Genomic DNA, 26993 nt, shown 5'->3' on the forward strand with positions numbered 1-26993 from the left:
AGGCGGAGAAGAATACCCAGGGCTTGGTTTACACCTATTGAACTTTCTAGCCACTGGGGGACCAAGGGCAGGCTAGGGGAACTCATTAATGTTAAATAACCTCCAAAAGGGAAGTTTTCATATCTTGGGACCTTTAAGCAGAATGTATTTGGGCGCCCTCTGGTGGCCACGGGGGCCCTAAGCAGCCACGTAGTTCGCTTATGCCTTGGGCCAGCTCTGCATTCACGTCTGGGATACCGTTTGAAATCATTTAATTGTTTAGGTAAAATTATACATGTCTCCTCATCATATAATTCAACCCTGGTAGTTGATGTTATTTCATGTCTTATTTTATAGTTGTCCTGGAACAGTAATGTTGAAGCCCAACCAACATGGAGTTTGGGTTGTCAGTGCACGACAAACAGACAAGCAGAATCTTTGTATTGTAAAACGATCTTTATTACATTCATTAATCCACACATTGTATTCCCAATGTACAATTGTTCACTGTGTTAATAACGTCTTTATATTCATAACATATAATAAATTATATCTTATTAAAATCTATATTGATTTCAATAATGATCTTAAAATAGAATGGGAACATAATAGACAAAGGGATCATGACAAAAGAGAAACTGTTTAGGGAGGCATTTATATAAACATTCTTAAAAAAAATAGAATTACAACTCTTCGAGACGAAAAGAAGAACACTAAACTGATGAGAAAAACAACATGACAGAAAAAGGATAGAAATTAACAGACAAAAAATCACAACAAAACCAGCACACGATCCAAAGATTCAAAGATGCTATTTCTTCTACGAACTCCGTAATGCTCAAACGCCCAATAATAACATTGATATCAAACTGGGGTAGATTATTGGATACTTCTGTGCTCAACATTCACAAGAACAGACTGTACACAGTGATGGGTTAAGGTTTTCTGTTGGGTGCATCTGTCCCTGCTAGGCTATCTAAAGACACTGGGTCAGAGAGACCAGTTATCTCCCTGAGTGAAACTGACTGGAAAAGTAAAAGTGCTTAGTCCCTACAGGACTGCCCCCCCACCGGAACACCACCAGAAAACAGGCCAGAGGCTGCACAGTTTCACCTACGTTTTTTAAAATTTGTAATATTTGTTTTACAAATACATACTAAGCTCTAAAGACTTTCACAAAGCATTTACACCATGTGTACAATTTTGCACTGCCTCGCAAACCGTCGTCAAACACGTGCGAGTTAATACCAGACTCCTGTCGTGTAGTTGTGTTGTGGCTTTGTGTAGCGCTGAGGGGGAGAATATATGCGTTTGTATCTGTCAGAGTGTGTGTGGGGGGAGTATGCAGGGTCACCTGGCTTGGATGAGTTTAGGGTGTAGCTGTCGCCCTCAAGCTACACACGGGAACGACATTATTGCACAGTCCCACTCTGACTCGACCTTGAGCATCCATTAAAATCCTGTATCCCCCTAAACAGAAACAACAGAAGCTTATATACAATAGGGAGTCCCACACTGGCCCAGCAGTGCAACAAGTGAAACATGGGATCACTTCAAATACAACTGGATAGCCAAGGCCTGTGAGTGATTGTCTCTTTGCGGTAAAGAAGGTTGTAATAAACTTCAGCTCTACTGATTCTATTTTTATCCGCGGCAGCTGGTCTGTAGAAGGGTCAAGCTTTGTGTTATGAGTGTTGAAGGGCTTCATTTATAAAATTCAAATCGATCTCTCATGTTTCTCTGTCAGTATGTTTGTCTAGTTGTCTGTGTATCTTTATCTGCCTGCCCGCTTGTGTGTACAATATGTAGTGTCTTAACAGAATTTCAGTAAAAACAGAAATCTCCATATGAGGTTTTATCAAACAGAATGGAAAAATATATTTGCATAAAATAGATGTAATATTTTTCAGCTATGTCCTTCAAACTGCACGGTAAAGAGCAACGCAGCGGCTGTGGTGGTGCTGTGTCCCTACGTCCACATAGCTGTCAGAGCTCGCTGGTGAGGGACTGTCTACCCTCTTAGACGTGCTGTAAGTCTGGGGGGAAGTGAGGTAGTACGACTATGGAGGGTGAGGAGAACGGCAGACACAAACACCTCTATCAGTCTATCCGTTTGAGGTTTCATATGAAAGCAGAAGGATTGAGCACCACAGGTAAGAAGTATGTTTGAGTGTTGACCAGCATCCCTGCCCACTGCTGGCCCATGCAGTTAGACATTCCAGGATCCTCTTCCTCCACACAAGTGAGAGTCTCTGCTCAGTGTGTTGGTTGTCAAGCCTCGGTTGCTAGGCTCCTTCCCCCTGTGCCTCTGCCAGGCTCCATCACAGCAGGGATGGTCGTTGCCTTGGTGACGTCGACGGGGGTGGGGGCCAGGGGTGGGGCTCTGGAGATGGCAGTGATGGGTTTTCCTTGGGTGAGGCTGTTATCGTCCTGCCTCTACGCCCGTCACTGCCTCTGAGTCTTTGTGGCTCGGAGGCGGGGCTTGTGGCTCGGAGGCGGGGCTTGTGGCTTGGAGGCGGGGCTTCCTCAGCATGGTCTTCGTCTTAGGTGCTGATTGTCCTCAGGGTTCAGACTGTGCAGCGATTGTCTTTTTCTTTTCACCCAACCATGTGGTCAGGAAGTCTTTGAGAACCCTGAGACTATTTTCTTTCTCTCCCTCTCTTATTTTCTCTCTCTCTCTTTTTCTCTCTTTCTCTCTCTCTCTGTCCCCCAAACAACTAATTGTTACAAGAGTAAATATAAGTCTATGTATACATATAGTGACATTTGAAAAAAATACTTTTCAAAATACTTCTGTGATTCTTTCCTCTTTTTGCTCTCTCTTTCTCGAAGTGGCATTTGCAAGGGGAAAATGTCAAAGGGTTGAGGTCTTTGATTGCATCTCCAAAAAAGAAAATCATGTTCAAAAAAAAAAAAAAAATAGATCAGTGTCTGAATGTCTGCGAGTACAAATGCACAAGTAGGCCAGTATAGGTTCCTCATCTAAGTGCTGTGCAATAGATTGTGCCTGTGATGCAATAGGTTGTGCCTGTGATGCAATAGGTTGTGCCTGTGATGCAATAGGTTGTGCCTGTGAGGTGGTAAGACGCCTCAGGTCTTAGTTCGCCACATCATCCCTCTCGCCCTGCTCTCTCTTTTTGTTCTTGGTCCCTTTCAACTGTTAACTTCCTGGATACCAAACCACCACAAGTACAAAACTAAAAAAAGAAAAAAAATTGCAGTTGGTTTTCACCACCCCTCGCTTACAAAGCGTTTAAACAAGCCTCGTCCATCGTACTCCTCCAGAGTGAGGCTAGGACAGGGGGTACATTCTGTGTCAGACCTTGCAGGGGATAAGGGGGCGACAGGACTGAGAACTACATTCACTATTTGCTTACATTAGGACCTTTGAAAACTCGAGAAGTCAAACTCACTTCAAGATTAGGTCCGTACAAAGTTTTTTTTTTTACTATTTAAATTACCACAAGAACATTTCTTACAAGGTTTTTCTCAACTCCTCCCCAAATAGATAATCGGTAGTGTGCACTTGGAGCCCAGCACCTCATGACATGAATCAGTAACTAGGGGACTGTGTCTCCAGGCAGTTCAAGCTGCTCGGCAGGGCAGGATGGGAGGCTGAGGGCCAAAAGGTGAAAGAGCGGAGGTGAGTGGTAGTGTCTGCTAAAGTGTAGCGTGCAGGATTGTCACTGAGTTGCTGGTTGCATCTGCCTCTTGCCACTTCCTGCTCCCTCTCTCTCTCACTGTGCTTCTCTCGCTCTCCCTGTCCCTCATCCGTAAACCTCTCTGTCTGTGTGAATCGAATCATGGCTTGGTGCCATGGGGGACCACTAGCCCTCGGTGGAGTCTGGGAAAGCGATCTCGCTGCCGAAGACCTCGCGGTAGAGAGGGGGGAAGCTGCAGGCCGTCTCTGGGTGGAGGAGACGGAAGAACTCCAGCTTGTCCATGTGCAGGTTGCAGATGGACTTCATCATGGGCATCTTGGACACCATCTTTGGAGAGGAGGAAAAAGAGAGAAACGTCAACGTCAGCGTTTTCCCACATCTGAATCCGGCCATCTACTGTCAAACTATGACATGATACAGTGCCCTCCAAAAGTATTGGAACAGTGAGGCCAATTCCTTTATTTTTGCTGTAGACTGAAAACATTTGGGCTTGACATCAAACGATGAATGTGAAACCAGAGATCAACGTTTCAGCTTTTATTTCCAGGTATTTACATCAGGATCTGATGCACAAATTAGAAAATATCACCTTTTTGTTCAAACCCACCCATTTGTCACGTGAGCAAAAGTATTGGAACATGTGACTGACAGGTGTGTTTTGTTGCCCAGGTGTGTCCTATTACATACATTATTCAATCAATAAATACCACTGAATGTCTACACTCAGGTTCAGATTGGGTAAGATAGGTTTTGTCTATGCAGACTGTATTCAGAGGTGAAAACAACATGAAAACCAGAGCGCTGTCTTTGGGTGAAAAACAAGCAATTGTGAGTCTTAGAGAAGATGGAAAATCAATCAGAGCCATTGCAGAAACATTGGCCATAGCCAGTACAACCATTTGGAATGTCCTGAAGAAGAAGAAAACTACTGGTGTACTAAGTAACAGACGTCGAACAGGTAGACCAAGGAAAACATCAGCAGTTGATGACAGAAACATTGTGAGAGCTGTAAAGAAAGACCCTAAAACAACTGTTAGTGAGATCAGCAACAACCTCCAGATGGCAGGAGTGAAGGTATCACTATCTACTGTTCGCAGAAGACTTCATGAACAAAAGTACAAGGGCTACACCAGAAGATGCAAACCACTCATTAGCAAGAAGAATAGGAAGGCCAGGCTGGAATTTGCCAAAAAGTACAGAGATGAACCTCAAAAATTCTGGGACAAAGTTTTATGGACTGATGAGACAAAGATTAACTTTTACCAAAGTGATGGAAAGGCTAAAGTTTGGAGAAAGAAAGGAACTGCTCATGATCCCAAACACACAAGCTCATCTGTGAAACACGGTGGAGGTAATGTCATGGCTTGGGCTTGCATGGCTTCTTCTGGGACGGGCTCATTAATCTTCATTGAGGATGTAACACATGATGGCAGCAGCAAAATGAACTCGGAAGTCTACAGAAACATTTTGTCTGCCAATTTAAGGAAAGATGCAACCAAACTGATTGGCAGAGCCTTCATCATGCAGCAAGATAACAACCCAAAACACACTGCCAAAACAACAAAGGAGTTCATCAGGGGCAAGAAATGGAAGGTATTAGACTGGCCAAGTCAATCTCCAGACTTAAACCCTATAGAGCATGCATTTTACCTGCTTAAGAGGAGACTGAAGGGAGGAACCCCACAAAACAAACAACAACTGAAAGAGGCTGCAGTGAAAGCCTGGGAAAGCATCAAAAAGGAAGAATGCAAAAGTTTGGTGACATCAATGGGTCACAGACTTGCTGCAGTTATTGAAAGCAAAGGATTTGCAACTAAATATTAAGTCTTATTCACTTAAATATGTTTTAAGTATATCTGTTCCAATACTTTTGATCACATGACAAATGGGTGGATTCAAACAAAATGTGATATTTTCTTAGTTGTGCATCAGATCCTGATGTAAATACCTGGAAATAAAAGCTGAAACGTTGATCTCTGGTCTCACGTTCATTATTTGATGTCAAGCCCAAATGTTTTCAGTCTACAGCAAAAATAAAGGAATTCGCCTCACTGTTCCAATACTTTTGGAGGGCACTGTACATCTAAAACAAAGTCTAAATGAACAATGCAATAAACCAGTCCTTTTGGATGAGTGTGTAACCAGCTCAGGATGATTCAGCGTGCGTGGTGACGGACAGTGTGGGTACCTTGGTGAGCTTCTCCTCGGAGCAGCCTCCTCTCTGAAGGCTGTGCTGCAGAGCCAGGTACATGTTCTCCTGCAGCTTCTGGACCTGCTGGGTGTCGCTCAGCCAGGCCCGGTCTGGAGGGGGGGGGGGGGGGGGGGGGGGGGGGGGGGGGGGGAGAGGGCACATCACTATTAAACATCATTGTTCAACATACCACACACCACAAAATGAAATGAAACCTTTTAAATCTGGTTTTTGATTGTTAATTTAATCGTGTCTGCCCCTATTGTTATCGTATATTACATTTTATGACTGATATTGATTTGAGTGGAAGATATTTGCGTTACAAATTAATTGTATTATTATTATTACCACTGTCATAAGACATATACATAACCAGGCCATTCTACGGGGCCACAGTAAGAGGCTTACGACAACGCCAGAAGGTGATCTGTGAGGTTGCTGTGCTGCCCCCTGCTGGAGGGTCTGGGTCTCACCTGGTGACAGCAGCACGGCAGCACTGAACAGAGCCATCTCCTCCTCAGAGAGCTGCAGGCGGCTCAGGCTCCTGGCCAGGTCGTACACGGCTCCCACCAGGTCGTCACAGCCTGCACAACACACCAGGAGAAGTCCCCCTCAAACAACCTGACTTCCTAAGTGGAGTTTGACCAAGGTTGTTGCTTGGTAGTTCTGGGGTTCTGTGTGTGTGGTTATGTGTGTGGGGGGGTGACTTACCGAGAGCCTTGAAGAGCTGAGCACTTGCAAACTTGCCATCAAAGAGCAGAGTGTGGTTGATGGGGTTGTAGGAACGACACATGCGGATGAGGAGGACATCCAAGCAGCCTGGAGGGAAAACCAGAGAGAGAGAGAGAGAGAGAGAGAGAGAGAGAGAGAGAGAGAGAGAGAGAGAGAGAAAAAGAGAGTGCTCCAACATGCATACAACAACAGCACAAAGTCACGTCAATTATAAATTGGACCAGAGGCAATCCCCATTTTCAAAATTGACAGCGATGTGGAAGATAGTGTTTGTAAATGACAAAAAAATTGAGGAGACAACAGTTTATTCCAATACAAAAAGTACAGGTTTGGTACATAGTAGATTTATGAGGGGGAAAAGAGAAAAAGTGGGCGAGAAGAAAACAAGAGGAATAGCGGTTAGAAACAGAGCCTGGAGCCAGGCTGGTGGACAGCAACATGACGCGTGTCCAGAGAGGCAGCCCTGGGGGGCGGCCTGGTGTGTCTTTAGCATAAGCTGTGTGTGTACTGAGTTTCTGTGTGTTTGGTTCCAGCCACAAGCTCAGTGTAGGAGTCGGCCCTAGGCAGGGTAGGTGTAGGTACTGACCTGCTTTGAGCAGGATGATCTGGTCGTTCTGACAGAGGTCCATGAAGCCGGTGATGCGCTTGGCGAACTCCACCACGTACTGGATGGCGTTGGTGAGGTGATGGGCACACTGCTGCCACATCACGTCCACAGACTGGCACAGGGGGAGACGGGTACAAGACGTTAGAGATCTGTCTGTCTGTCTGTGTGACTGTGTGACTGTCTGCCTGTCTGTGTGACTGGCACAGGGGGAGACGGGTACAAGACGTTAGAGATCTGTCTGTCTGTCTGTGTGACTGTGTGACTGTCTGCCTGTCTGTGTGACTGGCACAGGGGGAGACGGGTACAAGACGTTAGAGATCTGTCTGTCTGTCTGTGTGACTGTGTGACTGTCTGCCTGTCTGTGTGACTGGCACAGGGGGAGACGGGTACAAGACGTTAGAGATCTGTCTGGCTGTCTGTCTGTCTGTGTGACTGTCTGTCTGTCTGTGTGACTGGCACAGGGAGAGACGGGTACTGAGATTAGTACTAGACATTAGAAATGTTACTCTGTATCCTAGAGATCTGTCTGTCTGTGTGTGTGTGTGTGTGTACCTTGGTCTGGAAGGAGCGCGTCTCCTCCTGGGAGTACAGCGTCCAGGCCAGCCTCTTCAGTTCCTCAGCGCTGTACTGGCTGGTCTCCACATGGGACTTCAACACACTCTGGGTGATGCGCTCTGAACACACATGGAGTCACAACAAACATCAGACAAAGACAACCCCGACTAACACCTCCAGACAAAGACAAGCGAGGCTCGATGGAATTGTTCTTTCGATCCGTCGCGTTCACGCCACCAGCAGTGTTGCCGCGGTAACAGAGAGATGGGGAGGGGGGTTCCTACTGACCTATCTCCATCTGAGAGCAGCACTCGGGCAGCGGGTTGAGCAGGTTGTGGGCGAAGATGCCCGACTCGTGCAGCAGCTGGTACTCGTGTTTGACGTGACGATCTCCAAAGTCCAGGCCGCTCTGCTCGGGAGAGCTCTGAGACGAGGAACTGCTTCCCCCGCTGCCTCCCAGCATCTTCAGGTTGCAGTATTCCCCTCCGGCACCCTCTGGTGTCAGGGGCAGGTCGAACAGCAGGCCTTCCGGCAGGGTGGTGATGTCGTCCAGGTCGCTGAAGGCGGTGCTGGAGCCTCGGCTGTAGGCTCGGCTGTGGGAGCCCAGCTCGGACGCCTCCTCGCGGGCAGCGGCGCAGGCCCGCTCCTGGGACTGCTGGTGCTTCTGCACCTCTGCGTACAGGCTGTCGCGCTGCTTCTTGGACATGCGGCCGAACTTGACGGCTGTGATCGGGGAGGAAACAAGAAAGTAATGAGTGTCGGCGGAGAACAACCAAAGCGATCAGCAACTGTCTGAATACGGCACTTCAGCAGACACACACACACACAGCGCTGCAGGGCCTCACCATCGCGGCTCATGCCCAGAGCCAGACACTTCAGCAGACACACACACACACAGCGCTGCAGGGCCTCACCATCGCGGCTCATGCCCAGAGCCAGACACTTCAGCAGACACACACACACACAGCGCTGCAGGGCCTCACCATCGCGGCTCATGCCCAGAGCCAGACACTTCAGCAGACACACACACACACAGCGCTGCAGGGCCTCACCATCGCGGCTCATGCCCAGAGCCAGACACTTCAGCAGACACACACACACACAGCGCTGCAGGGCCTCACCATCGCGGCTCATGCCCAGAGCCAGACACTTCAGCAGACACACACACACACAGCGCTGCAGGGCCTCACCATCGCGGCTCATGCCCAGAGCCAGACACTTCTGCAGCCGGCAGTGTTGGCATCGGTTACGGTTGGTTCGGTCGATCAGACAGTTCCTCTGGCGGGAGCAGGAGTAAGTGGCGTTGTTCTGCTGGCTGCGTCGGAAGAAGCCCTGCCCACACACACACACACACAGAGTCAATCCAAGTGTAGTAAACTTTCAGTGCAACAGTAAGTGACAGAATATGTTGTGTGTTTTGTTCATTCAGAATCCAGGCCACAATTACACAATCAACACCACAGGTAGGCTCCATCACAACACAGATGAAACACTTCAGGTAAAGTTGACTCTTTCATGGAGCTCACCTTGCAGCCTTCACAGGTGATGACACCATAGTGGATTCCTGAGGACTTGTCTCCACAGATCTTACAGGGTATCACTTCAATCTGAGCTGGAGGGGGAGAGGAATAGGGACAGAGAGAGAGAGAGAGGACAGTATTTTAGAACAGACTGATGTACAGAGTTTGAGGTACGTGGATTTTGAAATGCTGCATGAATGTTGTCGGTGTTCTTTTGTGCAATTCCGGGTCATTCTACTCAGACGATAATGACACAATAACATTTTATTTGTCTAAGCTTTGGGTGGAGACTATGAACTCCTGGTCAGGGAGCAACGGTCGATAGGGAAGTGGTCGAGGAGGAAGTAATGCTGTTTCTCAACAAGATTGGACGTTGAGGTGTCCTAGAGAAAGGGCTAATCGAAATTGCGAGCCATAAAACGTAATCTGATATGCTGCTGAAAACCATAAAGGTCAGACAAACATTGTCAGAGCAGGCTAACTTTAACTTCATCAAGTTGAGTAGTAAAAGGTAGCAAGGTAGCCAGCCTACACCACACAGTCTAACTTACAAACCTGGATAGCCTTGAAATTAATTTGACTAGGTGTTGACCCTGTATGTATATTATTCACAGAGGATTTCACAATGCAGAGCCAAATGGACCATCTAAATGTCAAATCGTGGGAAGAAATGTGCTTTGAGGAGTGCACATTCTTGTGACAAAACACACAAGGCAACAAAAAAAACGGCACACCTTTAAGAGAGCAGACTTTAACTCTCTATATCTTTCTCTCTATCTTAGGCACAGACTGTTCTTTTCAGTTGCTGTTTATCTAAGTGAGGCTGCTTGAGTCTTCACTGGACCAGAATAGCAGGTCAATTGCATTAGCGGAGGCCCGCGGTTATAAAGTTACACCGGCTCTTTACCCCCCCCCCCCCCCTCATCCTCCAGGGTGAACTACAAGTTAACAAAACCTCCTCTGCATCCTAGGCTAAGCACTGAAGAGACAACAACCTATAAGAGACACAACCAGACCAGCAGGAGCTCTGCTGGGGGTCAGTCGTTGTTTGCAGAGGCTGGCAGGGCGTGTTCCAAGATTTTTAAAACTGCTTTGTGCCCTGACGCAATTAGGGTGTTAGGTAAGCTTTAATGTGCCGCTGTTGTGTTAACCGGCTCGATCCAGAACATTGGAAACCTGCTCACACAAGTCCAAGCTCAAGTCAGGGATCTGGACACGCGTCACGCGCAGAATCAAATCAAGTTTAGGTTCAGTAACTATGGGAATAAACGGTACAATTTCAACGTTGACAGAGAGAAATGGCCCAGGCATCCCCTGGCTGCTGCTTGGTGGTGGAGAGACAGTTCTTGTCCATAATATGGCTGAGGTATTTCAGTGTTTCCTTTGGATAAAGTTCCGGCCTACAACAACCAACCATGGGAAATAAATAAATAAAGCCCAGTGGAAAATAACCTCCCTCCCTCCCCTCCTCCCTGTTATATAACTGCCGTCTGGCCACATTCCACGAACACACTCATTCAGGCGATGTCGCCGTGGCAACGCCGTGACAAGCCTTTCCCCCTCCCCCTCCCTTTCTCTTACGCGCTCCCATTGGCTCACTGGGTTCAGATCTCAGGTTCTGACTGGCTGCCTGGCCTGCTACTCAGCCAAGGAGAAGTCCGGCTCGGAGAAGGAGCTGGTCTACTGACACACTTTCCCACTGAGCTGGGAGGAGGAGCCTGGCTCAGCCTAGTGATCTCATTTCTCTCCCGCTTTAAGGTGGAACCAAATCTGACTACATAACACAGAGGAGATAAAATGAAATAGAGAGAGAACCTGAGAGTGAAGAAGAAAAGAGGGAGAGACAGGTAGAAAAAGCGAGAGAGAGAGAGAGAGAGAGAGAGAGAGAGAGAGAGAGAGGATATGTCATCTCACTGCCGTGTGTTTTTTTCCAGAGAACAATTTGTGACCGGCTCAAACAGGTGTGAGAGCAAATCAATAGGTGAAATAGTGCCGGCGGCCATCTTGTCCTTATGTAACCGAGTCGTGAGTTACTCCACCGGCCCATGGGGACAGCTACACACACCGACCCTCAACTAGTGGCTGCTTGTCAACTATTTGACTGCAGTTTCAGCTGTTGCTCATATAACTATTTTTAGGTCCTGTCGGTTGGGAGAAGCTTACACGACAAGAATTTAGTCATTTAGCAGACGCTCTTATCCAGAGCGACTTACAGTAAGTACAGGGACATTCCCCCCGAGGCAAGTTGGGTGAAGTGCCTTGCCCAAGGACACAACGTCATTTGGCTCGGCGGAGAATCGATCCGGCAACCTTTGTATTACTAGCCCGACTCCCTCACCGCTCAGCCATCTGACTCTTATATAAGCGAGAGGCCTGGTTACAAGACAATCAGTGTCCCTCTTTTACTCCTGCAAAGGATGACTAATCAACATGGGAGGAGGCCATTACTCACGTGAACTGCTCTCAGGACAAGAAGTGTGTTTTAAACTGGGTTCTGTGCAAGAACTGAGTGATTGATTTGCCCCGTGGTTTTGAACAAGGACTGTTTTTTTTGAGGCTCCGGAGAACATTTGGGGTCATTGAGTGGAGGTAGTTCAGGTTACGGTGGTTCCTGACTTTGAACGCAGTCGCTTGACACACTTTGGAAGTGTGATACAAAGCAAAAACTTTACAAGTCAAAGACAGGTTGTGTGAGTGTTTTTTTTTGTACATTATCAGAAAATAAGATGAGAACTATTTTTGAACGCAGTAAATTTTGATTAAATGATGCTCAATTACTAACTCCTGGTGAAGCATTACAACTACTCGTTAACAATTACCGGATAGTTATGTATTAAGCCTTGAACCGTGTAATGAGTGAGTTGAATAATGACATTATGTACCCACCAGATAAGAAATCAGAGAAACTCAAGGAAATTGAGAGGCCAATGTATTAAATGATCCATCAATGTCAAAAGGGACTCCTGGAAGTCAAAACAGGCCTAAACTTGTGGAAAACAAGTTACATTATTCTCTTGAACACAATAGAAGATAGCTTTTCTTTATGCAATCATAATCACCATTTACTGTGACCTGAGAAAGAGGTGTTTCAATGAAGGTAAACCAGTTAGTGGTATATTCTTGGGTCTAATCTGTAGGGTCTAATCTGCAGGGTCTAATCTGCAGGGTATAATCTGGCAGCGACTATGGAGGTGGCCCATCTCATGTGTGTGTTACTCAGTCAGTCAGTGTGTCATGCTCCAAGTTCCAGTTTCTATAAAACCTTCCAGGTGCTGTTAAACAGTTAAACAAGCACATTCTGAAACCTTCCAGGTGCTGTTAAACAAGCACATTCTGCAACTCACATGCAATCTTATCACACAGCCAGCTAGAGTCCAGAGGTCCTGTTTAATTTGAGAGTTTCAGTGATGTGAATTACTGTATGCTGTAGACATACAGGCTGTGAGGCATTCACTTTCATTCTTTAATCCTCCAACTTGTCCTTTTCCTATTGTTTTCCGTGTGGTGTGTGTGTGTGTGAGTGTGTGCTGTAACAAATCACAACTCGCACTCGTTCCTCACACACACATTGCTTTCTGTCAGACTGAGGGGAATCGTACACTTAAAATTAAATACTAAATACACTACAACTGACTGTACTCGTTAAAAAAGGAAAGTATCATACTATTGTAAAAACTATAATAAAGCAACGGTCAAAGAAATCAAAGCAACAATACCATGCAGAATGGCTGGTTCATTTGCCCCAAATGTCACACATACACTGGCTTCAGTAAGGGCAAGAATTTCCAGGAGACACCTCAACCGAGGTGCAAAAGACGCAAAAGACAAAACGGTCGTGTCCAGCTGTCAGACAGACAAGTAGACAGATAGACAGGCACCTTCACAGTCCAGCATGCTGGGAACTCCCACAGAGAGACAGTGAGACAGACAGTCAGACAGACAGTGAGACAGACAGTCAGACAGACAGTGAGACAGACAGTGAGACAGACAGTCAGACAGACAGTGAGACAGACAGTCAGACAGACAGTCAGACAGACAGTCAGACAGACAGTGAGACAGACAGTGAGACAGACAGACAGTCAGTCAGTCAGACAGACAGTCAGACAGACAGTCAGACAGACAGTGAGACAGACAGTGAGACAGACAGACAGTCAGTCAGTCAGACAGACAGTCAGACAGACAGTGAGACAGACAGACAGTCAGTCAGACAGACAGTCAGACAGACAGTGAGACAGACAGTCAGACAGACAGTCAGACAGACAGTCAGACAGACAGTCAGACAGACAGACAGACAGTCAGTCAGTCAGTGCAGTAGTTATGAGACAGTGCAGAGTGTCTCTACTCTCCAAGGCGTCTCCACGGTTACTGGACTCTTGAACCCTTGTTACAATAATATGACAAATGTGATACATTACTATTTTCACCCCCTGAATTGAGAAGGACTGTTGTATGTCTAGAGGCCAATCAGGGGCCTCGTTTCACAGGACTCCTCTCTAAGGCCTCCTATCAGGGGCCTCCTGAAGTGGAGTGCTTCCTGGAACTAACAGCTTGGTGCTACCTCTTCACAACCTGCCTGCCTGCCTGCCCGTTTGCCTGCCTGTTTGCCTGCCTGTTTGCCTGCATGCCTGACTGTTTATCTGCCTGTCTGCCTGTCTGTCTGCCTTACTGTCAGGCCAGAGATACATTCCAAAGTGAGCAACATGAGTGATGACATCATCAATCTGCTGTTATGAGCCAACTGTGGACTACCAACCTGAAATACTGTACATACTGCTGGAGCTATAGGGTGTGGTGTTAGGTGTCATTATGGGGTGTAGGCTGGGGCTAGCAACCCCAGGGCTGTTGCCATGATCTACAGGGGCTACGCAGCATTGCACTCTCCCTCTGACAGGTCAAGCAGGGCCCTGAGCGCTGGAAAAGTTCAAGTTCAACTGCCACGTTTTCTGAACAAAAAAGCCTGACGATTGTTTACTCAGACGCATTAGTTCTGTGTTGTAGCAGATATCAGATGACAAACTTTGATACCAAAAAACGTAAACGTATTCATTTATTTATCCTTTTCTCTAAAGATATTTATTAGATCATTATACCACACATGAACTAATGAATGATCAATATAGGAGGATTTGAGGCTCCTAATGTAGGCATTACATGACTGGAAAGGCATCATTGACGACAAGGGCTCTCCCCAGACCGTTGATTTGCTACCAAACAATCATAACACATTTGCTCTCTCTCTCTCAGTTGGCTAATGACGCTGCAGCTCATCATCCGCGTGTCTTCAGTTCACCATCCTTCCTCAACTCTCCTCCTCCCATGCTGTGTAACCCTTGATGACATCACTAGGTCAATGGAACGGCGCACTTGCCCCTTTTTCTTCCCCCCAAACTCTCACCCGCGCGACCATGCTGCAATGTCAGACAACAACAACACGGCACCCTGAAATCTAAACTGAACACCCGCGGACGGCGCCCCTCCCCTCCCCTGTTATTTATTTTTCATTTTACAAATGTTTAAGAGGCTGTTAAAATACATATATGGAGTGATATTTAATTACACAGTATTAGTTGCGAGGTGTAATATTATACTGTTCTCATGTTCTCCTTAAAACATGAGCAAAATATGTTGAGAACTGACAGGAAAAAAAAGCCCCGTGTCATTGGAGAGATTAGGCAATGTGATTATCTAATATTTTTCGTGTGTTTTCTTTGAGCCGTTTCAATCTCCCTCCCTCCCTCCCTCCCTCCCTTAGTGCTCTTACATAACCAAAGTCGCACTCTGGTGGGATAAAGTAACTACATCTACCATAAATTATTACTGTCAGTTCTATGCGTGCAAAATTAAAATAACATATATGTTTATTATTAGTGCACATTTGTAGTCTGTTCATAATAATTCATGTTTTGGTATTTATCACGCAATAAGCATGCAGAATGCGAACATTAGACTTAACATAAAAAAACAGGGTTTGGGATTTCCTTAAAGAAATTTAATTTAATGACGATCAGATAAACTATTGTTTTAATTGGAGTATTTGTCATGTTACTTTAGTCTATTCGTCTTTATCTGTGGGGCTTGAAGCCTACTTGTGCTCCATGCGTAGCATCTTGCGTCGACATACGCACTTAGAAAGAACTATAATTCAAAGCAATGCTTAATACAAGACAACGCTGAGTAGGTACAAAACGTTCATTCAAAAAATAACAAAAAATATATATATACTTTTGCAAGTGTTGCATTGCCAGTTAAGTAGAATTATCATTCACTTACCTCTCATGATGTTGCTGTTTTATCTTCGAGTCATACAACTCTATGAAAATAAAACTGAGAAAAAAATATAAGATAACGGGTTTTTAGCTCCAAAAAGGAGCTTTTGAAAACTGTAAAAACAACAAATACTCATATGTAGCTTATACTAACACTTGTCGACGAAAACAAATGGGCTAGGAAAGAAAGATGTTGCTGATGTTGTTTCGGTAAGTTAAAGTAAGCTCTTGCACCAGTATTCCCCTGAGTGAGAGTGGGCTGTTTGCAATAAAAGTACGTCGCTGAATCGTCTTGCTGTCACCTCTTTCGCTGACTTGAGTGCACTGTCTTTTTCGCGCTCTGTAACCTTCTTTCGGCGCATGGATTCTCACATGATCGCGTTTCACCGGCCCGCCTCGTGCCCCCGAACAGTGGCGCGCTTCCTCCGCCGCGCGCTTAAGGAGGATCTCAGAGCTTCCGCGCGCGTGGGAAAGTGTGGCAGTGTGTCACAAAAACACAGAAATTATCCCCACAAAGCGGTCTGGATCTTGGCTTTTCAAACCCTCTGTTTTCCAGTTTTCTTTTGTGATTTAGATATGTGTGATTTTGCCGTGTCATTAAAGAGCACAATAACAAATGGCTTAATGTTGGCATCTTAGATAAAATATGACTGTCTTCAGACAAATAAACAAACATCAGAATCAGAAGTATTTTATTCCCCATGAATGTTTGCACAAACAAGGAATTTACTTTGGCAGGGAGGTGCATACAATAAACATATAGGAATATTGAAACTTAAATATGTGGACTAACTATACATAAGGAGCCAAGTCTAGCTAATACTAAGGGGGGTATAGCTAATACTAAGGGGAATAAAAAATCAAAATAAAATAAAAATAATTATAATATTTATCATGACAGTAGCCTACCTTTTTTATGGAATGGTCAATGTATATTTAAAGACAAACCAATAATCTAGATGTGTCTTTTGGGACAATGTAATTATGTTGTACATGTTAATTTGACAAGTCAATATATTTTATTATTATTAACAGGATCATAATAGGTTTGCTAACAGAGAGACAGACAGACAGAGAGAGAGAGAGAGAAAGAGAGAGATAAAGAGAGAGAGAGAGAAGGAAATAAATAATCTGCAACCTTTTAAGCAGTTTCGACTGTATTAAATAAAAAGATGAGAAAAAAAAGATGTCTGATGAATATCTTTTCAGCAAATCTCAAAAACTGTAATCTCTTTCTATCTGTCTCATCCTCTCGCTGTGACAAGCTCTGTCACATAATTCCTTTCTTTCCTACTCTGTCTCTCTCTCCATATTCTATGAGAAGTGATCAGAGAAATCTAGAAAAATAGACAGTAAAAGACTGAGAGAGAGAGACGTCAGATAGGTTGAGTAAATAAGCATTTATGATAAAACTCATAATGAAAACATCGGAGATGAAAACAGTTGTTTGTGAGTAAGACTCTATGATGTAACGGGTTCTGTTATGAAATGAAGCGTTTACTCTTTCTAGGTTACTGGAGCAGCTTTCCCAGCCTCCCTCCCTCCCCTATTTCTCCGCTTACTCCTAATCCTTTGTTTCCCCCTGCCTCTCTGAAAAAATCCTTCCTTTCCAACCACTTAAACATGAATCTTTATTGCACATCTCAATGTCTCACATCTTGTTTCTTTCCCACGCCCATATTTGTTTACCGGTGTGTGTCTTCACGGGCTCATGAATGTATCTTTCTCATGATTTCTCACGCTCCCTTTCTTTTTTGCACTCTTTCTTTCAACTCTCTCACGCCCATCATCTTTGCGGCTCCAATTCTCTCAGTCGCTTTCCTTTCAGTCCGTACGATGCTTTTACACTTTCTGCTCTTGTGTGTTTGTACACATTGGCGTTCATTTCTGTCAGGCTTGTCCTTCTCATGTTTTGTCTGTTTGTCAGTCAATGCTTCAATTGCTGTCTCCCTTTCCTCTCTCCCCTCCTCTCCCCTCCTCTCCTCTTCGCTCCGCTCTGCTCCGCTCCTCTCTCTCCTCTCCTCTCCTCTCTGCTCCTCTCCTCTCCGCTCCAAGTCTCTTCTCTCTCTCCCGCTGGCCCGCAGAGCGGCGCGCTCACATGCAACGTCATTGACCCTGTGACCCTGGGTCTTACATAACTGCGGAGATGCCTAAATTAGAGCTGGAGAGAGAATGGACGGGGAGGGGGAGGGATAAACAGTGGCATGTAGTCCCAGGCTTAGAAGAGAGAGTTAGAGAGGGAGAGAGGTATAGAGAGAAACAGTGAAAGAGAGGGAGGGAGAGACGGAGAGAGAGAGAGAGAGAGAGAGAGAGGGAGAGAGAAAGAGAGGGATAGAGGATTAAGAGAATGAGAAATTGAAAGAAAGAAATAGGAGGATAAAAAAAGACAGAAAGAGAGAAAGAGTGAGAGAGAGAGAAGGATCTGGAGAAAAAGAAGAAAGGTAGAAAAGAGAGGAAGAAATGCTCCAGGCCCCTCCTGTTTGCAGACGTTTGCTGTCTGGGGGGATAGAGGAGGTGCTTGGGAGAAGAGGCCCACCAGATGTGTGCAGAAACACCCCAACGGGGAAGCAGAAACACTCATCCTGTTGTGGATCAGGATCAGTTTCACAAAAAGCATTACCTTTCCACCCAACTCTCTCTTTGCCTCCATTCTTTCCTTTCCTTTTCGATCCTTTCTCTTCCTTCCTTCATTTGCCCTCTCTTCACTTCCTCTCTCCTCCCCGACTCTCTCTCTCTCTCTCTCTCTCTCTCTCTCTCTCTCATCCCCTTCATCCTGCTAAACCCTCTTATCTCCTCTCTCAAATGCACTCTACCCCCCCCCCCCCCTGGCACCACTCCAGGAGGGTGAGACACTAAAAGATCACTGTGTCAAACCACAACAAATCCTGATCACTTCTACTGATCATCATGATGATGATAGTCATCATCCTCATTATCATCGCCATCATAATGCTCATAAACATCATCATCATCCTGGCCTCCATCACCACCACAACTATCATCATCATCATCCTCTTCATCATCCCCTTCTGCTCTCCTCCATATGGGCCCTGATGGCACAGATCTGTGTCACCATGTTGCCATCATGTTTGTGTGTCGTCTTCACAGCCAAACTGAGATTTTATTCCTGGACCAAAACCAGCTCAGAGCTTCGCTGTTCGATGTTCTGTAGGGTTGACCCTGCTGTGTTCAGCTTCAGGGGCAAGATACTTTGAGAGTTCCAAAGTATATAGTTATATATACTATACAGGATATCAATGGATTGTAAACAGTGAAGGTTAAACCTTTGCCATTACCTTTGTTTCAATGGTCTTCCCTTGTCTCATTCCCTCATCCCTTTTCTTTTCTCCCTCTGTTTAGTTTTTTATTCAGTCAGTCATCCGAAGCAAAGGTAAAAAGATGTAATAAAGTTAAGCAGGGAGATAAATATAGTAGGGGTGTGACAAGGGACTTAAAGATTTGTTATCTTTAAGTCTTTCTAACAGTATTTGTTAGAAAGTGGGTTCAGCAGGGGTGGACGGTCGAGTATGAGACAGAGGGCTGTTTTACTCTCTCTAGTGTCTGAAGGAGCCTTGTGTGTAGAGGCCTGGTCGGCATGCTTCAGTCAACAAGGGCAGATGGGAGCTCAGCGAAAAGGTCACGTTCAAGGGGGAGGCTTGACGAACACACGGCAGGAAAAATGTCAACCATTCCTGGAAGTCAGAGTTCAAACCAAAGTCAGTGTGTGTGTGCCTGTGTGTGTGTGTGTGTGTGGGGGGGGGGGTCTTGCACACGTGGAATAAGACTAGATCTGTAACCGAAGACTGACGTGGAGGTGAGAAAAAGAGAAAAGATGTGTCGGGAGAGCAGAAGAAGAGAGAGCTGAGGCGTCCAACGCTGAGCTGGGATCAGATCTCGCCAATGTGCTTCCATGACAATGTGTGCTTCCATGACAACGTGTGCTTCCATGACAACGGATGAGTAGCAAGACCCCCGACTTCACAACCTGCCGGAGATCATGAATCACTGTCCTCTCAGCCAGACCCAGAAACCTAGTTCTTAGTTCCTAGCCCTGGAAACCTAGTTCTTAGATCCTATCTCAAGAAGCTTAGTTCTTAGTTCAGAGCCCAGAGTAATTCTATTGATAACTCACGATCCCACGAAGACAAATAATGCATCCTGTTTGATTAGAAGCATTATGACCACTCAGTCAATATTATGTAAAAAAGGAGAGTTTAACTAGCATCTTCTCCACATCCTAGCCCAACAGGCCTGTCCCTGGAGGGTGAATGGAATGCAATATATCTTGGTGTCCCTATACTGTATTCTACTCTCTCGCTGTCGTCCCTCCACTTCTCTCTCTCGCTCTCTCTCTCTCTCTCTCTCTCTCTCTCTCTCTCTCTCTCTCTCTCTCTCTCTCCCTCCCCCTCTCTCTATGTCTCTGTCTTTGTCTCTCTGTCTCTTTCTTTCTTCTCTCTCTCTTTCACTCATGACACATGAAGGCAAAACCGATAACTAACAATCCACTGGTGAGAGCCTGGGCTATGCGATGAGCACTGTTAGAAGGTCGCAGTTGGAGAACGGTAGAACCGGGAGGTTGATGGTTCTATCGTCTGGTGTTTTTAGCTGAGGGAGTGTCATCATGAAAGACAGGAGGCTTGTGGAGTGTATGGGCCGTTGCCCCGACAACCAGGATTAGCTATATCTGATGAATCAGCATATGACATGTGCTGCTGGCCTTCTTACCATGGCAACACACACACAAACACACACACATAAGTAATATGAAATGTCACCAGACAAATTCATTAACGTCGTTACGCCTTTGTTTAGACAGGAAAACAATCGTGTTAACACCCGTTGAAGCAAAAAGAAAAAACGCTTATTTGCGTTCCCACAGATTAGGGTGAGGAGGATGGCAACAAACAGGTCCAGATTAGGGTAGCGAACGGCGGTAGTCAAAAGAGATTAAGAGATCAGTAAGAGAGAGAGGAAAACATGAAGACATGGAGTCTAGTCTCGTATTTCATGCCTGTATCTATTCCTCCTTATCCCTCTTTTGCACCCTGTTCCCTCTCTGACCTGGTGGCCTAACCCTAATCACCCTAACCACCCCACCCACCCCCCTCACCTACCCCTCGCCTTCCCACCCTCCTGTTGCCGTGCAAACGCCACGGGGAGAAACAAACTCGCTGTCTCATTTGATCTCATCTCTCCTCCTGCTCCTACCGTATTTCTCTCTCTCCATCTCTCTCTGTGCCTTTGGCTTTTCTCCATCTCTCTCTGTGCCTCTCCTCTCTCCATCTCTCTCTGTGCCTCTCCTCTCTCCATCTCTCTCTGTGCCTCTCTCCATCTCTCTCTGTGCCTCTCTCCATCTCTCTCTGTGCCTCTCCTCTCTCCATCTCTCTCTGTGCCTCTCCTCTCTCCATCTCTCTCTGTGCCTCTCCTCTCTCCATCTCTCTCTGTGCCTCTCTCCATCTCTCTCTGTGCCTCTCTCCATCTCTCTCTGTGCCTCTCCTCTCTCCATCTCTCTCTGTGCCTCTCCTCTCTCCATCTCTCTCTGTGCCTCTCTCCATCTCTCTCTGTGCCTCTCTCCATCTCTCTCTGTACCTCTCTCTGTGCCTCTCTCTTCTCTCCATCTCTCTCTGTGCCTCTCTCTCCATCTCTCTCTGTGCCTATCTTCTCTCCATCTTTCTCTGTGCCTCTCTCTCTCCATCTCTCTCTGTGCCTATCTTCCCTCCATCTCTCTCTCCTTCAACCCTGTATCTCTGCCATCAGTCGTTCCCCATTTCGCCCAGCTTTACTCGGCTGTTAAAGCAGAACATAGCTTTGACGGGCGGCTATTAAATACATCTGTCCGGTCGACCCACTGATGGTTACTGTAATGGCTAAATTACTGGTTCATCCTGTCAGAACGATTTCCTCGAGGAGGAGATCTGGCCTTAGAAGATCTGCAAATACTCTGTGGTCATCAGACGAAATTGTCAGCGTGTCAAAACATTTTCCTGTCAGATGCATCGATTTAGTGTGAAACTGTCTCCTCACTTCTCTTTATCTTTCCTCACCCATCCCTTCTACTTTTGAATTAGTTGTCGGTCTTTAGTAAGTACCTGACCCAAATGTACAGTTACTTTAACCCCCTCGCCTGCCTGCAGTTTACTAGAGGCAGATTGGCTTAGGGCTTATTTCCTTTCCTTCACTCATAAAAAAATAACAAACGCCCCCTTGTGGAGAGACTGGGTGTGACATTTTGTTATGTAACATTTAACTGGTCAGCTCACAGTCATGTATCTGGTAGCAGAAAGCCCTGTGGTCAAATTAATTATAAATATAGACTGTATGTTATGTTAGATTCCGAGCACATAACAGCAAATTGTTTACCCTTCATGCTTTGTTGATACGATCTGCAGGGATGATACAGAGCAGCGATGTAACAGGTCTTTAAGCCTTTTCCTTAGACTTTCAGTTGCTGTTATATTTCTGTCGGTGAACAATTTTTAAATGGTGTTCTTTCTTTGTGAGAGCTACCAGTGTCTATCTCTGTTGCTTTAACTTCCTGAAAGTCTGTTATAATTTTGGGTGGAGTAGAACCACAGAACCATGTTATTCTTCCCCTAGAATATACAACTTCTGCACACACACCAGAGACTAACACAATCTCACAGTAACCTGCAACACGCTGCTGACCTTTAAACTCACTGTACACGATCACCCACAGTTGCTACCTCTGCTTTGTCTTTGGAAACGGCCCCCTTTGAGCAATCTGGTGTTCCATGTTGATTTCAAAATCTGCAGTTGTGTTTGGGTAGAGGAAAAGAGAGATGGACATGAGGGGACAGTGAAAAGGTGTTGGGGGAGAAAGGATGGGGGGAGTGGGGGACAGAGTAAGGGGGAGGAGAGGGGGGAGGGTGGGGGAGGAAAGAGGGGAGGGTGGGGTAGGGGAGGGTGGGGGAGGAGAGGGGGGAGGGTGGGGGAGGAGAAGAGGGGAGGGTGGGGGAGGAGAAGAGGGGAGGGTGGGGTAGGGGAGGAGAAGGGGGAGGGTGGGGGAGGAAAGAGGGGAGGGTGGGGGAGGGTGGGGGGAGGGTGGGGGAGTAGAGGGAAGAGCGGGGGGAGGAGAGGGGAAGGGTGCTGCCTGTCCTGACCTACTTCCAGGATAGCACTGAGAGAGGAAACTAACATCACCGCTTCACCATCACACACACACACACATACACACACTGTGTTATGTGGTGTGTTATGTGTGTGTGCTGTCTGTGTGACTTTGTCCTGTTCTTCTGTGTGCTCTGTATCTTGTGTGTGTGTGTGTGTCCGCTCATTCACTCTGAGCTCCGATGAAAGCCTAACCCTGAGAGATGTATCTAATCCCGAAGAGGGGAAATTTGATTTTGGAGATTAAATCTTGAGTGACATTAGAACCACTCCACTCTCTCCTTCTCTCTCACATCGCTGTTTCCTTCTCCCCCTCTTCAAATGATTTATTTTTCAGTCATGTTGCATGTTCAAAAAGTGAATTCTGTGAAATCTGTTCTTCTCTCTCTCTCTCCCTCTCTCCCTCTCTCTCTCTCTCTCTCTCTCTCTCTCTCTCACTCTCTCTCTCTCTCTCTCTCTCTCTCTCTCTCTCTCTCTCTCCTCTTTCTCTCTCTCTCACACTCTCTCTCTCTCTCTCTCTCTCTCTCTCTCTCTCTCTCTCTCTCTCTCTCTCTCTCTCTCTCTCTCTCTCTCTCTCACACACTCTCTCTCTCACACTCTCTCACTCATTCTCTGGGTCCCTGTATGCTGAGCTACTGTAGTGCTTGAATGTTCCAGTGCTGGCTGAGAGCTCAACTGTCCAATCAACTGTACTAGCCCTAACCCTGCCCTGTTCCTCCTCTAAGAAGGGACAACGTTGCCCCCATCGCCACGGTCCCTGCCATCGCCATGGTCCCCGCCATCGCCACGGTCCCCGCCATCGCCATAGTCCCCGCCACACCACAGAGAGCTCCTTCACGCCTCCATGTTGGTTTCACACCCCTGTGAAACAAACATCCCTAAAACCGTTTCTTCCCGTCTGCTGCTAGCTTCTTCAACAAGGCCAAGGGCTCTCACAGACTTTAAAGACGCTGTAAAGCAAATTCCATGATTTGCTTATCAGTACATTATCTACGTGTGAAATGAGTTAGTTGCTGTTGTTGCTAAATTCAATAAATTCAAGGGGGCGGAGCTTAAGCTCCTTCAGGCGATACGCCCCCCCCAGTATCAAGCAGAGAAGACTGCTGGTTTTTCTCACGATTTCAAAGCCTAATTTAACATACTTGTCAGTTTTTTTTTCATTCGAATTTGGATGGGTGGTTAACACATTCTTCTGTGTTAAAACTCATTTTCAATTCTGCTTTACAGGGACTTTAACACTTTATCTGCACAATGACACCTTGCCATATTTGCACTGTTCCAAATTTGTATTTCTGTTTATTTTATTTTTTCTGTTTATTTTTATTTCTGTTATTTTATATTGTATATTATAGCTATTTTATACTTTATATTTTATTTTACATACCTTTCCCCTTAGTATTAGTTAGACTTTGTACCTTTAGTATAGTTAGACTTACACCACTTATTTAAGATTTATTCCTATATGTTGAATGTATGCACCTTCCTGCCAAAGTAAATTCCTTGTCTGTGCAAACTGTCATGGTGATTAAAACCCTTTTCTGATTCTGTGAGTCGTTCAACCCTAACCCGGCCAAACCGCAAGGCATGCATAACTCCCTTTGGACTCATTCTCTTGAGTGCCTCCGTGACAATCTCCATCTCTTGGTTTTACTTACCTCATGCCCGTGTGTAGGATTTCCTATTACAACACAGAGGTCTAAACTAGTCATTCAGTAATGATCCTGGGCCTTGACACCAGACCCGTGCATTATGGATAAGAAGGTGTCAGAAAACATCTCAGGTGGCTCGGAGGAGGGATCCCTTCATAGCGGATGATCCAGAGTCATCTCCTGGGTCTTCATGCCTGTTAGGGCCTCACCCCGCTGCGGATGATCCAGAGTCATCTCCTGGGTCTTCATGCCTGTTAGGGCCTCACCCCGCTGCGGATGATCCAGAGTCATCTCCTGGGTCTTCATGCCTGTTAGGGCCTCACCCCGCTGCGGATGATCCAGAGTCATCTCCTGGGTCTTCATGCCTGTTAGGACCTCACCCCGCTGCGGATGATCCAGAGTCATCTCCTGGGTCTTCATGCCTGTTAGGGCCTCACCCCGCTGCGGATGATCCAGAGTCATCTCCTGGGTCTTCATGCCTGTTAGGGCCTCACCCCGCTGCGGATGATCCAGAGTCATCTCCTGGGTCTTCATGCCTGTTAGGGCCTCACCCCGCTGCGGATGATCCAGAGTCATCTCCTGGGTCTTCATGCCTGTTAGGGCCTCACCCCGCTGCGGATGATCCAGAGTCATCTCCTGGGTCTTCATACCTGTTAGGGCCTCACCCTGGTGGCTTGACTGTGGTCAGGCCTGGTAGTACGCTGGCATCCACTGGGTGATCATGTCCATGTGACTCTGACGGGAAATCGTAAGGGTTTAGGGACTAAAATCCCTCTTGGACGCAGAATTTAATGAGAATGAGCGAGGCTTCATTATTCTTGGTGGCTTCGCATCATCTCTCTGATGCTTTTGACCTGTTTTTACACTTAGATTTTAAGATTGAATCACACTTCTTGACCCTGCGGTCTGGCACTGCCGTGTAGCTGTGAAAAGGCCACAACACACACACACACACTTACACACTACAAAGCCACCTTTGTTAGTCCCTAAAACCTTGTGATGGGCGGAGGTCTTGAGATTAAACCCCGTGATCTCTGTACGGCCTGACACTACAGGCTGCGAACCCACAGAACAAATGTCTATCTTTAATCTGAAATGGAGCAAAAAGATAAGTCGTAGAGAAAGAGTGTGTGTGTGTGTGTGGTACAGGGTCCCCAAGGCTGTGTTGTTATGGCGACCTCTGGAGTTCTGTGGTTCCCAAGGTGAACCCAGCTAGCTCATACTCAGCCACAGTAAAGGACGTGAGGGGAGGAGATGGTTGTGACTGCGTAACTCATTTTCCCTAATAAAAAAACGGTTTCAAAATCATAACTCTACATTCCCATGACAACACAGTACGTTACTGTAAATCTCAGAGAATAGGAGTCTGTCTGTCTCTTTCGAAGACACACACACCCGCACAAACACACACACACACAAACACATAATGTCCACCTGTTAGTGGGTCACTCAATGGTCCTCTTGCTTCTATCATCATGGAGACGAGTTGGTTGCCAGGCAGTGAAGGGGTGTCTCGGTGATCAGAATCAAACCTCGGAAATCAATCACCCAATCCTTTATCTTTCTAAGATATGCTCTTTTGTAACTGGGTTACAAGCCAATGAACCTCAATGCAAAACGCTTTTTCTTTAGAAACTGTAGCTTATGGTGACTGCTAAAACATCACTATGATGACTAGATTACCTCACTGTGATTAGCTAACTCTAAACACTGCAACCGTACCTTGATTAGATAAGGCTACAGGTCAATAGTGAGGGTGCACAGATTTAAATTGATGATAAAAGGTTCCTAGACGTTGATTGTAGATTTGAAAGGTCTCTAAAGGACTAATTAAGCTACATCAATCTTTACCTCTTTACGGCACTTCTGTAAAAACCGTGTGAGAGAAGATTTTTCAAAGACGAAGTTGGATTTAGGTCAGTCGGAAGCGTGTCGGGAAAACTAGGCGACTAGGCCTACCAAAGCAGGTTGTTTTTGTACACAACGTCAAACGCACGTAACCAAAAAGTTGATCGCTGGATAACTACAACAACCTTATATTGCAAAGCCATGGACTTACATCAGCGAATCGGACCCGCCGGTTCATGTTCAGAAAGTGTGCTAGCAAGGAGAAAGAATACAGATGCTAGCATAGCCCGCGGCAGTGTGAGAGTGAACTAGGACAGGGGACAAAGACCAAGAGAGGCAGAAAACAAGCCAGTTCTAACCTCTTGATTTCTCTTCCTTCTCAGCACACAAAACAAGTTCTTTGTTGTCCTGTGCATAAGGGAGCTCCATATAACCCAACACAGCAGGCAGGCGATGACACAATGGGTGATATAACAGCATTATGAAGGGGTAATGGAGATGAGCAGGGTCGATCCCTTGAGGATTGAGATGACTGGGAAACGGAGCTAAACTCTTCCCAAGAGGGGCAAAAGCAAAACACAACCACATATGTATAAATACTCGCAATACAACGATTGCCAACTTTTACCGACTTAAACAGACTTAACGAAAGCACAGCGCGACACATGAAATACTTAAAGAGAAGTTTAAGTATTTTGTTTGTGAGCAGTCGGACCAATTGTCGACTGATTGGGCCTAGAGCTTCAACATCAGGTGGCATTTAATGTTCTTTGGGCCTCAGTGGAGACCAGGGCAGGCAGTAAGTGATCTGGTGCATTTGAGAGAGACCTACTCCCCGGCTCATTAGATGACATTA

The 26993-nt window shown here is 46.0% G+C and overlaps 1 protein-coding gene across 3 annotated transcripts; it reads right to left on the reverse strand.

Moving 5' to 3' along the window:
- Window positions 1-420: 420 nt before the first annotated feature.
- LOC124478819 (nuclear receptor ROR-beta-like) lies at window positions 421-15917 on the reverse strand. 3 transcript variants are annotated; one of them, XM_047037281.1, is made up of 10 exons: window positions 15517-15917; window positions 9253-9338; window positions 8917-9058; window positions 8015-8449; window positions 7724-7845; window positions 7151-7283; window positions 6544-6651; window positions 6306-6416; window positions 5830-5942; window positions 421-3968 (listed from the first exon to the last, which is right to left on the reverse strand). In XM_047037281.1, the coding sequence occupies exons 1-10, from the start codon at window positions 15521-15523 to the stop codon at window positions 3807-3809; spliced, it is 1419 nt and encodes a 472-aa protein (XP_046893237.1). In that variant the 5' UTR covers window positions 15524-15917; the 3' UTR covers window positions 421-3806. The 3 variants fall into 3 exon arrangements, with proteins under 3 accessions (XP_046893237.1, XP_046893239.1, XP_046893238.1); XM_047037283.1 differs by lacking the exons at window positions 8917-9058; window positions 9253-9338; window positions 15517-15917 and adding an exon at window positions 8779-8898; XM_047037282.1 differs by lacking the exons at window positions 8917-9058; window positions 9253-9338; window positions 15517-15917 and adding an exon at window positions 8572-8761.
- Window positions 15918-26993: the final 11076 nt, after the last annotated feature.

This window comes from Hypomesus transpacificus, chromosome 16, assembly GCF_021917145.1.
Source record: "Hypomesus transpacificus isolate Combined female chromosome 16, fHypTra1, whole genome shotgun sequence".
Taxonomy (NCBI): Eukaryota; Metazoa; Chordata; class Actinopteri; order Osmeriformes; family Osmeridae; genus Hypomesus; species Hypomesus transpacificus.

What these genes read in the sequence shown, in the direction of transcription:
- LOC124478819 (XM_047037281.1), bottom strand. An exon ending in TCAGCTCTTCAAGGCTCTCG is followed by an intron (nt 6,417 to 6,543) that starts GTAAGTCACCCC and finishes TGTGTTGTGCAG; the next exon opens with GCTGTGACGACCTGGTGGGA. An exon ending in CCGAGGAGAAGCTCACCAAG is followed by an intron (nt 3,969 to 5,829) that starts GTACCCACACTG and finishes TCCTCTCCAAAG; the next exon opens with ATGGTGTCCAAGATGCCCAT.